Source organism: Balaenoptera musculus, chromosome 19, assembly GCF_009873245.2.
Source record: "Balaenoptera musculus isolate JJ_BM4_2016_0621 chromosome 19, mBalMus1.pri.v3, whole genome shotgun sequence".
Taxonomy (NCBI): Eukaryota; Metazoa; Chordata; class Mammalia; order Artiodactyla; family Balaenopteridae; genus Balaenoptera; species Balaenoptera musculus.
The window spans coordinates 42,657,849-42,673,799 of NC_045803.1; the positions used below are offsets into that span (position 1 = coordinate 42,657,849).

Genomic DNA, 15,951 nt, shown 5'->3' on the forward strand with positions numbered 1-15,951 from the left:
GGAGTTACAAGGCCAGGGCTTGCTGGGAGGAGGAAAGTAAAGCCCTAAAGTCTCCCTGGGCCGAGTGATGGTATAAAACATGAATTTTTACATAACTGAGGGGAAAAAAAATAAACGGACAAGCCGCCCCATGGGGGAAACACCTCTTTCTGTATTTCCATTATCTTGCTTAATGCACTGTCCTGCAGGAGCCTCAGTGGGAAAGGAAATACTGGAGCCTTTTCCCTCAAAGTCTCCTGGTGGGTTGAGGCAGAGAGAGAGCCAAGATGCAGAAATCCAAATGGCCTGGGCGTGTGCTCAGAAACCCATTAAAATGGAGGGGACAGTTTGGGGAAACCCATTAAAACTGAGGGGACAGGTTGGGGGGTGGTGGCTGGACTGACCTGAAACAGTGTCTTGGTTCGAGACAGTGCCTCTCCTCTGGGGTTGAGAAAGTAGCCTCAATGGGCTCAGATTCACTTTTGGCTCTGGGTGAAATATTCTAAACATGGTCTTCCCCATGAGCAAGGGGGAAAGGGGGTGGTCTGTTCCAAAGAACAACCTCCACACCCAACACTTACTGAGCAGTTGCTACCAGGCAACAAGCACTCTGCTTAGTGATTTTCTTATATTAGCTCCTAAGGACCCATTTATACAGATGAAAATACTGACTTGCCCAAAGTCACACAGCTAGTGAGTGGCTGACTCCACACACTGTAGTTCTTTTGTTTGTTTGTTTGTTTTTTGTTATTGTATTTTCCAGCTTTATTGTGATATAATTGACATATAACATTGTGTAAGTTTAAGGTGTACAAAATGTTGATTTGATACACTTACATATATTGCAAAATGATTACTACCAAAGTAACACTTAGCTAACACATACCTAACTCATAGCTAACACCCCCATCATATCACATAATTACCATTTCTTTTTACACACACTGTAGTTCTGATCATGATTCAAGGGTAAAGGGAAAGATGGTGTCCATTGCATGGAACATTGAAAGAGTTATTTGCAAATGAAAGGTTTGGGTGATCTCTAATGGATCTCTTCCAGTCAACATTAAAGGACAGATTGGGGCTTCCCTGGTGGCGCAGTGGTTGAGTCTGCCTGCCAATGCAGGGGACACGGGTTCGAGCCCTGGTCTGGGAAGATCCCACATGCCGCGGAGCAACTAGGCCCGTGAGCCACAATTACTGAGCCTGCGCGTCTGGAGCCTGTGCTCCGAAACAAGAGAGGCCGCGATAATGAGAGGCCCTAGCACCGCGATGAAGAGTGGCCCCCACTTGCCGCAACTAGAGAAAGCCCTCGCACAGAAACGAAGACCCAACACAGCAATAAAATAAATAAATAAATAAATAAATAAATAAAAAAGAAAAAAGGACAGATTGAAAACCGCAGCTCCAGCTGGAGATTTTGTGGGGCCGCATGAGGTGAAGCTAATAGAATAGGGGCTCTGGAATCAGAGGGAGGTGGGTTCCAGTCCTCTGTCACTTCCTACTGGCTTCAAAGTCTTTATTCCTCAGTTGTCTGTCTATCAAATGGGAATAAATAACACAGCTCTTGTGTTGTTTTGAGATGAGATTAAATGAGATGGTTAATGTCATGCTTAGCACAGAGCCCGGCACAGTAACTTTTAATGCCCAGCACCTATTGTTAACTATTATTATCCCTCACCTCTGTATTGAGCTTTTGTGGTGCAGGAAACATTGGTCTTATTAATTGTATGACAACTTCACAACAACACAGGGGGGCTCCGTGATTATTATTCCCATTTGGAGGGTGGAGAAACTGAAGCTTTGAAGGGGGGGGAGGTGGGGGCGGGGTCCCGCCCAGTGAATTGATTTGCAGATTCACGAACCGATGGAGACCTGAAGTTAAAAAGACAGAAGTAGTTAAAGAGTAAAATCCTTTCTGGCCCCAGGTGTTAGTGAGCCACCGCGAGGCTGGTATTCAAACCTGATGGTAATAGGAATCATGGAGCCCTACCCCCTGCTCTGACTCTACAATCCGGTGACCGGGTCTGCCTGAGGCTGGGGGGCGGGGTCGGGGGCGGAGCGTCCGCCCAAGCCAGCGGAGGAAGCCCGAGGCCTTGCCGCGCCGCTCATTGGCTGCGGCCGGGCAGGTGCATCCTCAGCCAATCAGCGGTGCCAGAGGCGGGGCCGTCGGGGCTCACCTGGCTCCTGCGGCTCTGCCCAGCTCAGTGGCGTCCGGAACTCCAAAGCACCTGTGAATTCGCGGAAGTTCTGCCAGACTCGAGCCCGGCCCAGCTCGGCCGGACCCTACTCAACCCACGCCCGGCCCGCCATGGGCCCTCCGTGCCGCAGCTTCTCTGCGCTCCTGCTGCTGCTGCAGGTACGTTGGGTCCCCTGACTTTGCAGGAGACGCCTTCCGGACCCACCAACCGCACCCCGGCCCCCAGCCCCTTCCTCTCTTTCGTCGTCCCTTCCTCTCTCCTGTCATTCCCCAGTCCCTCTTCTTCCAAGAAAGTTTGGGTACAAAGGGCCTGAATGGCCTGGAAACTGCGCCGCGCTCTGGATTCCACGGAGAAGGGAGTGGGAGCGGGTGAGGGTGAAGGGCGAGCGCGGCTTTGCCCACTGCCTCCCGCAAATGCCCGAGGTCGGGGGGCGCTCCTCACTGCAGCCTCCGGGGACTCGGGTGGGCTAAGGACGGGCAGAGGAGGGCATGGAGTAGGGTGGGCGTCGGGGTATGGGATAGGGGAGCCCTGGTGCAAGTCCGGGGGGAGCCGGGAGTAGTGGTAACGACCTCTGAGGTAAGGAAAGGGGAACCAATAGATAAAGAAGGCACCTGCCCTGTAAAGAAAGGGTAGTAAATAGGTATGGGGGCGTCCCCGGGACAAGAAAGTAGGATCAAAAGGGGTTGGAACGCCCCTCGGTCTGACGAACTGGACTTAAGAGTGGGCGCTCTCCCGGTATAGGGAAAGTGGAATTGGGAAGCGTAAAGATGCCTCCAATGAAATTAAAAAGGAGACTGGAAGGAAAGGGGTGCTAGGTCTGGAGAAGGTGACCCAGCAGCCCCCTCTCCTGGGAAGTCCTGGGGGCTTGGCGGCCACAGGTTTCCGAATGAAAGAGTTTGGCGTGGCTGCCTGCCCGGAGGGATGGGGATGGGCATGGGGGTGGGTCACTCCCACAGTCCTGGCGCCGGGAGCGAGGGAGGGGAGGCACTGTTGGTTTCGGTGTGGCCGGGAGGGGACCCTCTCAAGTCACCCGGGTTCCATATCTTTCTCCTACCCCAGGTCCCATCGTGGCTCTGCCAGGAGCTGGAGCCCTGCAATCCCGGCTTTGGCGCCGAGAGCTACACGTTCGCCGTGCCCCGGCTGCACTTGGAGAGAGGCCGAGTCCTGGGCAGAGGTGAGGGCGCGCCGCAGTTGTCCCTGAGCGGGGTGGGGTGGGAGTGGGAAGGGTCCGAGAAATTGCGCTCCCAAGCTCCTGGGCTGGACTGGGCGAGCCCCTTCTTCCCTGGCTCAGGTGACACCCCTTTGTAATTTACACAGATGCAGGGATCTAAACTTTTGCCATGATAGAGCAGTTGGGGTTGAGGGGGCTAGCTTGTATGGTTGACTTAGTTATGGGGGGCACTTATTAGAGGCCTTCAGTGTGTCTCATATTGTCCTGACCACTTTTTTTAATATATATATATATATAATTTTTTCAGGGCCACTGATTTTTTTATTTTTTTACTTTCTTAAATTTTTGGCTGCGTTGGTTCTTCATTGCTATGCGAGGGCTCTTCTCTAGTTGTGGCGAGCGGGCGCTACTTTTTGTTGCGGTGCGCGGGCTTCCCATTGTGGCTTCTTGTTGCAGAGCACAGGCTCTAGGCATGCGGGCTTCAGTAGTTGTGGCACGTGGGCTCAGTAGTTGTGGCTCCTGGGCTCTAGAGCGCAGGCTCAGAAGCTGTGGCACACGGGCTTAGTTGCTCTGCGGCCTGTGAGATCTTCCCGGAACAGGGCTCGAACCCGTGTCCCCTGCATTGGCAGGTGGATTCTTCGCCACTGCACCACCAGGGAAGCCCATCCTGACCACTTTGAGACGGTCTATCATTGCAGAAACCTGATGTGTGGGAAGAGGGTGGGGGTGGGTGGTAACTCCCGTGGTACAGATGAGCAAATGTGAGGCTCAGGAGGGTGGAGCCCACTTGCCCCAGGTTCAGCAGAGCAAGAATCTGAGCTAGGATCTGACTCCTAGGCCCCATTCTGCAACATCTCTGGGATGACTGAGGAGCCCTCTCTTAGTCACCAGACTGTGGCTTTTGCTCAGAGATGAAAACATTTTGATACAGGTACCATTCCTCCAAGGAATAATGGTGTGTGTGTGTGTGTGTGTTTTTCAAAAACCTGGTAGCTGTGACTCAGGGAATGACAACGGACACAGTGTGCCGCTGGGTCTTATCACTGTGATAATCAGGATTCTAGAGTTTGCTTTGTTTCACTTCACTGTTGCCCAGGAGTGAGAGCAAGGGAATGTTGGTTTCTCTTCTGGTTTCACTGATTCCCAGGTGCTTATTTCCTACCAAAGGACTTTCTCCTCCCTCTTGATTTAGTTGATAGGGCAAGTATCATAACAATAAGAAGAAACACTTTATGAAATGTGAAATCACCCACAATTCCCCTAAGGCAATTCACTGTTTATTCTTCCAGTCTTTGGCCATGTGAAAAATCTACAGCAATCATGCTGTTGTCTGAAATTTTTTTTGAACTTTGAAAGTCGTTCCAACAGTAGGAGACTTTTTTTTTAAACAGAGAAACTGCAGCTTGATTGATTAAACATATTTGCTTTTCTGAGGCCCGTCTGTGTTGTGTGGAGCTTTCTACTGGGTCAGAAAGGAAGTGTTGTCTTCCTGGTTTTGCAGTGGGTCCACCATTACTTGGCCAGTCTCTGCTTGATGTTCTGCCCGGCCCTGTGCTGGGCCCCCGGGAGTGATTGAGGAGATACAGGGATACTTCATCCCTGCCCCTGGTATTTCACACTCCAGCAGGTTGCTAAGAAATGTCCCAGGACCCGCTTAGAGAGCTTTGTGGGACATGGGCACTTAGGTGGCAGAGTGTGGGTGCCCTGGGGTGTTCTGATGGGTATCAGTGGGCAATGAAGACTGGCTTCTGGGAGGAGGCAAAGTTGACTGAACCTTGAATTCGGGGCAAGGGTTAGAAATGGTGTGTGCATCTGTGTATGAGGTGTTGCAACACAAGTGTTGGTCACTTTGTTTTCCCTCACCAAGACATCTGGTAGCACCAAGAGTGGGTTAGTCTAGTTTTTATTACCACCACCACCACCACCACCACCACCAAGCTTTTGTATCTGACCAGTAATAATATTATTACATGTTAATGATAACATAAATATTATTATTAATAGCTCCACCTATTCGCTTTTGAACCAGACTCTGGGGCAAGTGCTTCACATATTTTACCTCATTGAACCTTGTGACGGTGGGTACCATTGTTATTTCTATTTTGAGATGAGGAGACTGAAGCATAAGGCAATTTCTTGATCTGCTCAGGGAGCCACAGCCGGTCTTTCTCCCATTCTTTACGCTTCTCAATAATCTCAAAAAAAAAAGAAAGAGGGTATTTGGGGAATTTGTGTCCATCGTGAAATAGGCATCGTCCTCTCTATGTACCCTGGAGAGCAGAGGTGTTGATAGGGCGGGACCCGAGGGGGGCTGGTGGTGATGGAGGTGGGCCAGACCTGGTGGGAAGTGGAAGGGGCCTATAGCTGGTAGTGTTTGTGGGAGAAGCAGCCTCTGGAAGCTGCTTGTGTGGCTGGTTCCAGTTTCCTTTATGTCCACATACCCAGCCCCAATCAACAGATTTCCTGATGTTTAATTTTTTTGGCCTTTTTGGACCATGGGGTCTCCTACCACTCCAATGTGGACTCAGATGAAAGTGCCCTTCTGGTAAAATCACACATGCGATCTCAGGGAATTGGCTTTGTGATTTAAAAAGGCAGCCAGGATTTAGGGAGGTGACCTCATTCTCTTTGGGCAGTCCAGGAAGATGGAGGCATGCAACATTAGCACCAGGTTTAAACATTGGCCCTGTGGGGAATTTGCTGCATGGGAGTCTGGGAACAAGGAGCCTATTGCGTTATGTCCACAGGTGGCTGAAGAGTGTCACAAATAGGGTTTTGATTAAACTTAGGGGATCTTGGGGTGGTTTTCTGGGGTCATTCCTGTGCCCTGTGAGATGGCTAACCTCACAGTCTCACTCAGCTTTGTATTTATTCCTTTGATTTCTCTCTACGTTTTAGAATGGGGAATGTACAAACAAACAAACGACACCAAAACCACAACTATAAACTGGTTCTTTAGAGTTTCTGATTATTTTCCTTTTTTTTTTTTTTTTAAAGCACAAACTGGTTTGAAAAACCCAGGCCGTTAGACAGTTTCCAATCTCAGGATAATACTTGTGCACTCAGCTCTCAGTTGATTGAGGGGTGGGAAAAAAAGCAAGCAGGCTTTCAAACCGATGGTTTCCTTGCTTTGCTTCCTCCTACACCTGACCTTGGGCAAACAGGGCTTATATTTTGGGTTTGAGCTCTGATTGCTTGATGGACTGACCTTGCTCACAGGCATCCAGCTGTAAGGATTAAATACACCCATTTCCTCCTCCTTCTAAAAGATGTGCTGAAAGGTGATGGAAACAGTATGCAGGCCCCCGAATTAAACTAGGCTTTATTATTTATTTATTTATTTATTTATTTATTTATTTATTTATTTATTTATTTATTTATTTATTTATTTATGGCTGTGTTGGGTCTTCGTTGCTGCACGCAGGCTTTCTCTAGTTGCGGTGAGCGGGGGCTGCTCTAAGGGCTGCTCTTCCTTGCAGTGCGCGGGCTTCTCACTACAGTGGCTTCTCTTTAAACTATTTTTTTTGCTTTTTAAGTTTTTTTTTTTTTTTTTTTCCTTGGCTGCGTTGGGTCTTCGTTGCTGTGCGTGCGTGCTTTCTCTAGTTGTGGTGAAGGGAGGCTGCTCTTCGTTGCGGTGTGAGGGCGTCTCATTGCAGTGGCTTCTCTTGTTGCGGAGCACGGGCTCTAGGCACACGGGCTCAGTAGTTGTGACGCACCGGCTTAGTTGCTCCTCGGCATGTGGGATCCTCCCCGACCAGGGATCGAACCTGTGTCCCCTGCATTGACAGTTGGATTCTCAACGACTGTGCCACCAAGGAAGTCCCTAAACTAGGCTTTAAAAAACAAATACAGAAGCCTGCTTTGGGGTCACCTTACATCATAGGATCCCCACTCCCTCACCCCTCCAACTCCGAAACATCACTTCCCTGTTACTCACATCTGTGTCAAGGGTTTGTGCAGATCTCCCTGGGGAAAGAGACTAATGGGTCATTCTCCTGCCCTTGCCTTTGTGTCTCACAAGGAGTGGCAGAAAAGTCCTGAGCCCTGCAAGGCCATCTAAGGAAGGCTGGCACCTGCTGCTTCTGTACGGGGCTTCTAGACCTGCCTATCCCCCCTGCCAGGTGTTTATGGAAATCCCTGTTTGCTTTCTGGGGCTTTTTATTGGGTGAGCCTTTTCCTCCGAAATGCTCCTTCTAAGCCTTCCAAGCGCAACCCCAGATAAGCCAGATGCTGAAGCAATCAGCTCTCACATCTCCCAGAAGCCGCCCAAACCCGAAAATCCCTAAGAGACGCCCATCACAATCCAGACTTTCTGGGTTTCCACTCTGCCTCAACCCCCATCTTCCTGCAGGGCTTCAGGCTTTCAAGGAAGGGAATGGGCTAGGGCTGGTCAGGATAGTTCCATGAGTATGAGAGACCAGGTTTGAATTTCAGCTACTAGTTGTGTGACCTTGGGTAAATCACTTTGCTTCTATGAGCCTGTTTCCCATCTGTAAAATTGGGGGGTGGGGTAGGCAATAATACTTATAGGTTTGTTGTGAGGATTAAATATGCATATTTGTTTATTCGTTTGGATTCTCTTGTCAACACACGTGAGTGCCTATTGAGTGTCAGCACTGGGCTGGACCCTGGGATTACAGTAATGAATAAAGCCGATGTGGGCTGAACATAAAGGGATTACAGTAATGAATAAAGCCGAAGTAGGCTGAACATAAAGTGAGTGAGAAGGATATTAAGGAAACAGGAAAGAGTCATTAAATGGTGGCTCATATTTCTTAGGGACAGAGTAGGCACTCATATTATTTTCAACAAATGAATGAATGAATGAATATTTACTACCTTATACCTTGGCTTATTTTTTTCCTCTCACACTGTGGCCTTGGGCCAGCACTCAACGTTGATTGTAATTGGCAGGGAGAGCTGCATCTGTTAGAACTTTCTAAGATGCTTGTGAAGGCTGCATGCCCAGCCAGTGGCTCTTGAAGCCAGACTATAGTGATAAGTGTGTCCCATGGATACAGTGTACTTAGTGCTTCCCTCTGAAAGCCACGGAGGTCAGAGAGGGGAGACCTCAAACCCGATTCTGGAAATGGAAGGGCAGTTAGACATTTTAAAGTGTTTTTTTGTCTTTGGTCCATTTAAAAAAAATTGTGGTGATGTCTCTCTCTCTCTCTCTCTCTCTCTCCCTCCCTCCCTCTCTCTCCGTCCCTCTCTCTCTCCACTCCCTCTCCCCTAGCCTTTTCTCTCTTACTGTTGTAAGTTTTCCTCTTATATACTTCAGCTTTTGCTTGTTACTGTTGGGAGCGTTTTAAGCCCCCTCTTTCTGCATTTTTCCTCTTCCCTTTCCTTCCTGTATCTACCTCAGTCCTCCACTCCCCCACCTCCCAAGGCCCAAGAACATTTAGAAGGTTCTTGAGTCAGACTGCCTACAGCTGAGGGACATTGGCCAAGGACTTTCTAAGCCTTAGATTCCCCTTCTGTAAAATGGGCATAATAGTACCCATGTCACAGTGTGTATTAAGTGCCCAATGAATATTACATATTAAAGCCCCTGGAGTATTTGGTGCCTTCTGTTTGAGACTCTCCCTTGTTTTACCTTTGGTTCAGACGTTTCCCTGTGCTCTCTCCCACCTAGCAAACCAGCCAAACCAGTTTCCTCACTCTCCCCGTTTCTGTGTTAAAGCAAACACTGCTCTGCAAACAGCAAACAGTGACTAGACCAAAGTGCCCTTTGCTAGGAAAGGAAATGCTGCGGTGTTTTCTTGCTTGCCACTGTGCAGTGTGCTTGGGAAGGGCTGGAGTGGTGTTGTCTGTGGACCTGCCCATGAATATTGTTCAGAATTGGGGTGGGAGGAGTGGGCAAGGTACAACTGGGTCCGGGTGGGTAGGTGCAGGAAATCAGGGTGACCTTGAACCTGGCAGCTTTTGCTTGGTTTTTAAACATATTTCATAATACACATGGCTTAAGGGTGCCTGTCTTTTCCCCATTGCCAAAAAAACGCTCTGCCCCAGCCTCTGAGACCATGGTTTACCCACATGGCTAAGCATCAAATCACCTGGAGCACTTCAAAAACCTGAAAATTCACTGAGCTGCAGTCTCTGAAGGTGGGGTTCTGACATGGCATTTTTAAAAGCTCCCCAGGAGTCTGCTGCCACCTGATTCATCGCCCTGGACAACTCCAGTGGCGAGATCAGGAATGTTTGATGAATACATACCCAGTGCCAGCCAGGGTGTGGGCATCTGGTTGCCCATCCTGAGGCCAGGGATCCAAGGGCACCCTTGATCGGGGAAGGATAAGGCTGGTCGATCTGCCGTGCTGGTGAAGGAGAGCTCTGCTGGCGCAAATTAGAGCAGACGGGGTGGAGATGGGGGCTGCCCGGAGAAGTAGCCAGAGTGCAAACCTCTCCCTGGTGCGCACCCAGGGCTGGGGGCCCTCAGGAAGATTCCAGAAATTCTCTGAGACCCCCCCCCCTCCCTCAGTGGCTAATTCCAATATACTGGAGAATGTCACTGGGGTGGGAACATATTCAGAGGATGCGAGGAGTGCTCAGTTTTACCCCCTGGATCTTGGTGAATGAGAGGACGTCCTTTGCTGGGAATAGAGGAGAAGGGAGGAGCAAGTTGGGGAAGGAAAATTTATTCCTGGTTAGGAAAGTGTTAAGTTTGAAGAACCCAGAAGTGGCATCATCATGAGGGTATTTGAGAATTTCAGGTCTAGAGCTTGGGAGAACAGCAGGCACCAGTTTCAGTAGGAATTTGTATAGGACAGTGGTCTTTTTTCCTTAGTCTTGTGTCAGTAGATGCAGAGGTTTTACAGGGACCCCACACACTGGAGGAGAACATAATGGAAGGGCTATGCTGAGAGTATTTATTTGGAGGCGGCCAACAAATAAAAATACAAGTATTTGTTTCTAACCAGTGTCAGGAATGGGGCCTGCAAAAGTGGGTCCTCACAGACCTGACAGCTTGGTTAAGCCTCACGGTGGCCCAAGACGGGAACTGTCATTATCTCCTACAGACTCAGAAGTTGGACAACTTGTCTGAGGTCACCCAGCCAGGTAGTGGCAGAGCTGGACTTCTATCTTCTAAAACCCGTGCCCTTTCCCACGCCCTCGACTGCCTCGTTGCCAAACTGCATCTCCAGTGAAACTAATTCACCTTTCTAAGGCGAGTTCCTCCTGCCCTTTGGAAAAGAGGTCTTTACACCTTTTGCATCTTGCTACTTTTAATTGTGTTGCTAGAATTCAGGCTTTTTTTGCCTCTGAAGGACCTCTTTTGTCTTTCGCCTCAGCCATTTTCAGCCTCTGTCCCTTTTGACTTTCACTTCCTAAAAATGCTAGGTGAACTGCACTTCTTTTCCTTTCTTCTTTTCTCGACTTTCTGAGTCTCTGAAAATGCAATTATACTGGCATTCAAGGTGGGTTGGGGGGGAACCTGTCCTAAACAAACTCATGTTCCAAGTGGGACCAACTCAAAGAGTGGGCACCAGGCAGAGGTCTGGCTGTGGATCTGTCCACACTGGGAATGGAGGGAGCATGCCCAGATCCCTGTGAGCTCAGATGTTACTGCTGGGAACTTCTGGGGTCTGCCTGAAGAGTTGAACCTGTTCCCATGAGGAAAATCATAAATGGTGGCCAGCACAGGACCCCGTGGGATAACTGGCCAAGGTCTAGATAATAATTAGTGGGCTTTGTAATTAGAAGAGCTTGTAACAATACGAAAGCCTTTCAGATTTATGATACCTGGGCAAGTTGAAGGCTAAGAAGAACACCTGTTTGTGTGGTTTGGCACTCAGACTCCCAGGAGAGTTTTCCCAAAAGATGTTTTTGAGTGTCTTCACCTCGATGTTGCAACAGCCTCCTTTCTGGTCTTCTTGCTTCCTCTGCCCCTCTGCCAACAGTCTTTTCTCCACTCAGCCGTCAGTGATGGTTTTTAAAATTTAAGTTAGAAAGCATCACTCCTACTCAAAATCCGCCAGTCACTTCCCATTTCACACAGAACGAAAGCCAGTCTTTTCTATGACTTACAAGCCTTCCATGATCTGCTTCCCCGCCCACCTCCACCCCTTACCTCTTGTCCTGACTGTACTTAGAACACATCAGGCACATTTCTACCTCAGGGCCTTTGCACTGGCTATCACCTCTGTCAATAATAGTTTCCCCCTGCTAGCTGCATGGCTCACTCCTTTATGTCTTCATGTCTCTGCTCAAGTGTTACCCTCTCAATGAGGTCTTTCTTGAACCCCCTATTTGAGGCAGTAACCCTTTCCCCCTTCTTTGCTTTGTTTTCCTCTGTAGCTCTTTTCACCATCTATACATGTATTTCACCTGTCTATTGTCTTTCTCCTCCCACTAGAACAAAAACTCCAAGAGGGGGACTTCCCTGGTGGTCCAGTGGCTAAGACTCCGTGCTCCCATTGCAGGGGGCCCAGGTTCGATCCCTGGTCAGGGAACTAGATCCCTCATGCTGCAACTAATATCCCACGTGCCGCGACTAAGAGCCAACACAGCCAAATAAATAAATAAATATTAAAAACAAAAACCAAACAACAAAAGAACTCCAGGAGGCCAGGGGCTTTTGTCTTGTTGAGTTCACAGGCTACCTGGAACTGCTCCTGGCCCATAGTAGGTGTCAGTAACTATTTGTTGAATGAAGGAATGAGGTTTCAGAGTGTCTATATAGGTCCATACATATCTTTTGCTTGTAGAAGTTATTCCACTGTGCCTTTTTCCAAAAAATAAAATGAGATCTAATTGACATATAACATAACTAGTTTCAGGTGTTGTTGTGCTTTCTGTTTTAAAGAAAAGAGGGAACTTTCTCAGTACCAGCCACAGAAAGGACACAAGGAGAAGGGGATGTTCTCAGGGCATGTGTCTCCACTTGGCACTCCCCAGTTTCTCAGAGCCCTGCACACTGCTGGTGTAACCTTACCTCATTGTCTTGTCACAAAACAGCTTGCAGTCTAGAGTGTAAAGGTCAGATGAGCCATTTCTGCCCCACACTTCTTGGTGTAAGGAAGCACCAGATCAAAATCTAAACAGAGATCTGAGCCGCCAGGGCCATCTGTTTGGTTTCCTATTGTCTGGTGACACCTTCCTTGAGCAAGGCTTCCAGATACACCCAACACCTTTCTCCTGGGTATCGGCAGCATTCTTCAGGCCCATTAATTGTTCAAGACCCGGTTTCCATTCTTCCAGCTTTTGGCAGTGCACAGGAGCCTGAAGGGAGCTTGTAAAGAGATGCAAAAAACTCAATCTACGGCTAACTCAATCACGTCATGGCCAAGACAAAAATCTCACAGCTCCGAAATTCATCTGATCAATAAATATTCACTGAGAGAGTATTATAGGGTAGTATCTTATAAATCTTTATGTAAGATGCATCACTTCGCCTTCAGCAATATAATGCCTAATGGGCAGAGTTGCCAGATTGAACATCAAAAATACAGGATGCTTTATTTGCCTTCAAATGGTTTGTATCAATCATTGCTCAAATTAAAGTGGCCACTATCTGCATACTGGAAAAAAAAAAATACAGGGTGCCCAGTTACATTTGAATTTCAGGCAAACAATGACTGATTTTTTAGTATCAGTATGTCCCATGCAGTATTTGAGACATACTAAAAAAATTGCTTCATCCTCTCTTCTTATCATAAGCAACATTGTACAGATAGTACTAGTATGTACTATGTGTCCAGAACTCTTCCCAGATGCTGTCTCTCTCCCTTACACCTCACAAAACCACTGAGAAGTGACAGACCCTGAGCAGCTGCATGAGAGAGTGCAGTTCACTAGGACAGGAAGTGGGAGAGCCTGGCCGTGTGTTCAGTGGCTGTTGGACTCCAAAGTCTGTGCTCTTTACTGCAAGAAAAGCCAACTAACCAGATGGTCTGTGAGCAGCCAGGTGAAGGCGATGGATAGTTCCTGCTCTGAATGTCTCGGGGAGAGAAGTCCCTTGGGACGACGGAGGCATTTGTTTGTCTGTTCAAGGAATAAATTTGTTGGGCACCTGCCTAGCACTGCGCTAGGTGTTGGAGATGTAACGGGACAAAAGACAAAAATCCCTGTCCTCTTGGACTTCCTTCCCTTCTAATTGGAGGAGACAGGAGGAGGCAATTGGATGGTGATCTATGGAAGGGAAAGAAAATACTGCAGGAAAGGTGATAAGAATTATGTGTGTTGGGGTGGAGGGATTTGGGGGCTGGAGGGATTGGAGAGAGGTTGTCACTAAGGAGAATGACATTTGTGTAAAGACCTGAAGAAGTGAGATGCTCGATTGGTAATTAGAATTGGGCTGTTTCTTGAGAGAGCTGGACTTCCCACATTCTTGAAGTCCATATTGGTGCCATTTAAAAAAATTAATTAATTTATGGCTGCGCTGGGTCTTCATAGCTGCGCTCAGGCTTTCTCTAGTTGCGGCGAGCGGGGGCTACTCTTCGTTGCGGTGCACGGGCTTCTCATTGCTGTGGCTTCTCTTGTTGCAGAGCACGGGCTCCAGGCACGCGGGCTCAGTAGTTGTGGTGCGTGGGCCCTAGAGTGTGCCGGCTTCAGTAGTTGCGGTGTGCGGGCTCAGTAGTCGTGGCTTGCGGGCTTTAGAGCGCGGGCTCAGTAGTTGTGGCGCACGGGCTTAGTTGCTCCGCGGCACGTGGGATCTTCCCAGACCAGGGCTTGAACCCGTGTCCCCTGCATTGGCAGACGGATTCTTAACCACTGGACCACCAGGGAAGTCCCTTGGTGCCATTTAAAGACAATACTCTGGGCAGGCATTTTTCTAGAATAATCCTGAGAGCTAATTGTTACCACATCTCCTTTAAAGGGTATTGGATTCAAACCAGGATCCAGTGTTCTTTCCAAGCTACCCATCCCCTTGGCCTGTTGCCCAAGAGGAGTATGGCTTTATGTCTAGTTTTCTTAACTTCCTCATGGCAGAGGGATGAGACTTCTCTGGAAGAATGTTTTTGGGGCGGCGGGGCTGAGGGGTTACATGTATACCTGTGTCCCAGGACCTGCTAGTTAGAATGAAGCCTGGTTTCAGTATGAGGATTTTCAGACAACAAACTTCCTCCCCCGCAAATTCTTCATCACAATTGTGTGGGAGTCTTTGAAAGGGAATGATTTGACCAACTTGTTTGTGGAAAAGTTGTGGCTTTTCCATAGAGAACGTCACCACTTGAGTCAGCCTGGGACAATAACCTGGGCCCTATTGACAGGTGGGGCGGGGCCCTGAATCACTGCCATCCTGGTGAGGTTATCAGTATCAGAGGTTGAATCGACTCCGTGACATCACCCTCTCATGGTCACAGGTACTTTAGGTGCCTGCTCTTACTCACATCCCGGGAGATACTGGCCTTAGATCTTTGCACTCTTTAACAAGAAGCCCGTGGTCTTGCAGGAATGACTGGGTTCAACAGCTGCTTGGTTAGGGTCATGTGATTGGTTTCATTCCCACCCCACCTCCTGGGCTAGTAATCATGACTAAACTCTCTGGAGAAATGAGAATTTGTGGGTGTACTTCCTGTACCTTTTGCCTTTTCAAGTCTGCATTTATAAAGAAATGCTCATCTATGCCTTGCAGATGGGTGTTTCAGAGCTCGTCAGAGTCTTTGATTTTGCAACTTCCATGTAAATTGTGCTGATTTTTCTTTGGACTTTGGAATTTTTAGTTATGATTTCTCTTTCTTTCTCTCTCTCTCTCTCTTTTTTTTTTCCCCCTTCTAATCCTCTTGCCTGAGCCATGGGAGTACTTAAGACTTCGGGAATTAAATACCTGGGAAGGCTGTTCAGCCTAGGAAACTTACCAGGTGTGAGGTTTTACTCCTAGTTTCAACAGAGATTTGATGTCAAGGTTGTGGCTTTAATCTTCAGCATTCATTTCTCTTTTAAGCTGTGAAATGAAGGAATCAGCCTCCCTAAGCCTCCGAGAGTGAAGATGAATTGGGGAGGGTAGTATGAGAAACAGGTTCGCCTGGGTTCAAATCCTGACTCAACTCTTGCCTTGAGTTACTTAACCTTTCTGTGCCTCAGTCCCCTCACTTGTAAAAAGGGGGTAAAATTGTAGTTCCTACTTCACAGGGTTGCGATGAAAATTCAATGAGTTAACGGACGTAAAGTGCTTTCAGTGCCCGACACATAGCAAACACTCTTTAAGTATTGAGTTTTTATTATTAGACGTTTCTGCTTTAGACTTGTGTCAAGGGGGTAAAAAAAAATGTGTAAATGCTAAAGAGCGGAAGGAGCCAGAGAGAACTAAGGATTAGAAGGGTTGCATCCCCTTGTCACTTTGCTTCAAATGCAAATTGTTTGTCCACAGGTCAAGTGCTGCTGTCCAGGCAGGCAGACCATCGCCAAGTGACGGCACTGATTGATAGTCACACCTATTTGGCTCAACTGTCCTATGAACTTGATTCTAGTATTACCTTCAGTTTACAGAGGGGGAAACTGAGGCTCGGAGAGAGTGACTTGCCCAAGGCCACAAAGCTAGGAAATGGCAGGCAGGGATTTGAACCCTGTTCCACTGACCCCAACGCTTATGCCACCACCAGTGTACCTGTACCTGGCTGGTGCTTTTCTGTGAACTCCACCTGCTCTCAGATCCCT

General features: G+C 48.3%; 1 protein-coding gene across 3 annotated transcripts in view; it reads left to right on the plus strand.

The window, feature by feature from the left end:
• Window positions 1-2,172: 2,172 nt before the first annotated feature.
• The window catches only part of CDH1 (cadherin 1), a 77,077-nt gene continuing 63,298 nt past the window's right edge, over window positions 2,173-15,951 (plus strand). Inside the window, exons 1-2 of one of the 3 annotated variants that reach the window (XM_036833310.1) lie at window positions 2,173-2,336; window positions 3,226-3,354. In XM_036833310.1, coding sequence (XP_036689205.1) covers window positions 2,291-2,336; window positions 3,226-3,354 — 175 coding nt within the window. In that variant the 5' untranslated portion in view covers window positions 2,173-2,290. Of the gene's footprint in view, window positions 2,339-3,225; window positions 3,355-15,951 lie in introns of all 3 variants that reach the window. The other 2 variants (XM_036833311.1, XM_036833312.1) reach the window with 2 other exon arrangements.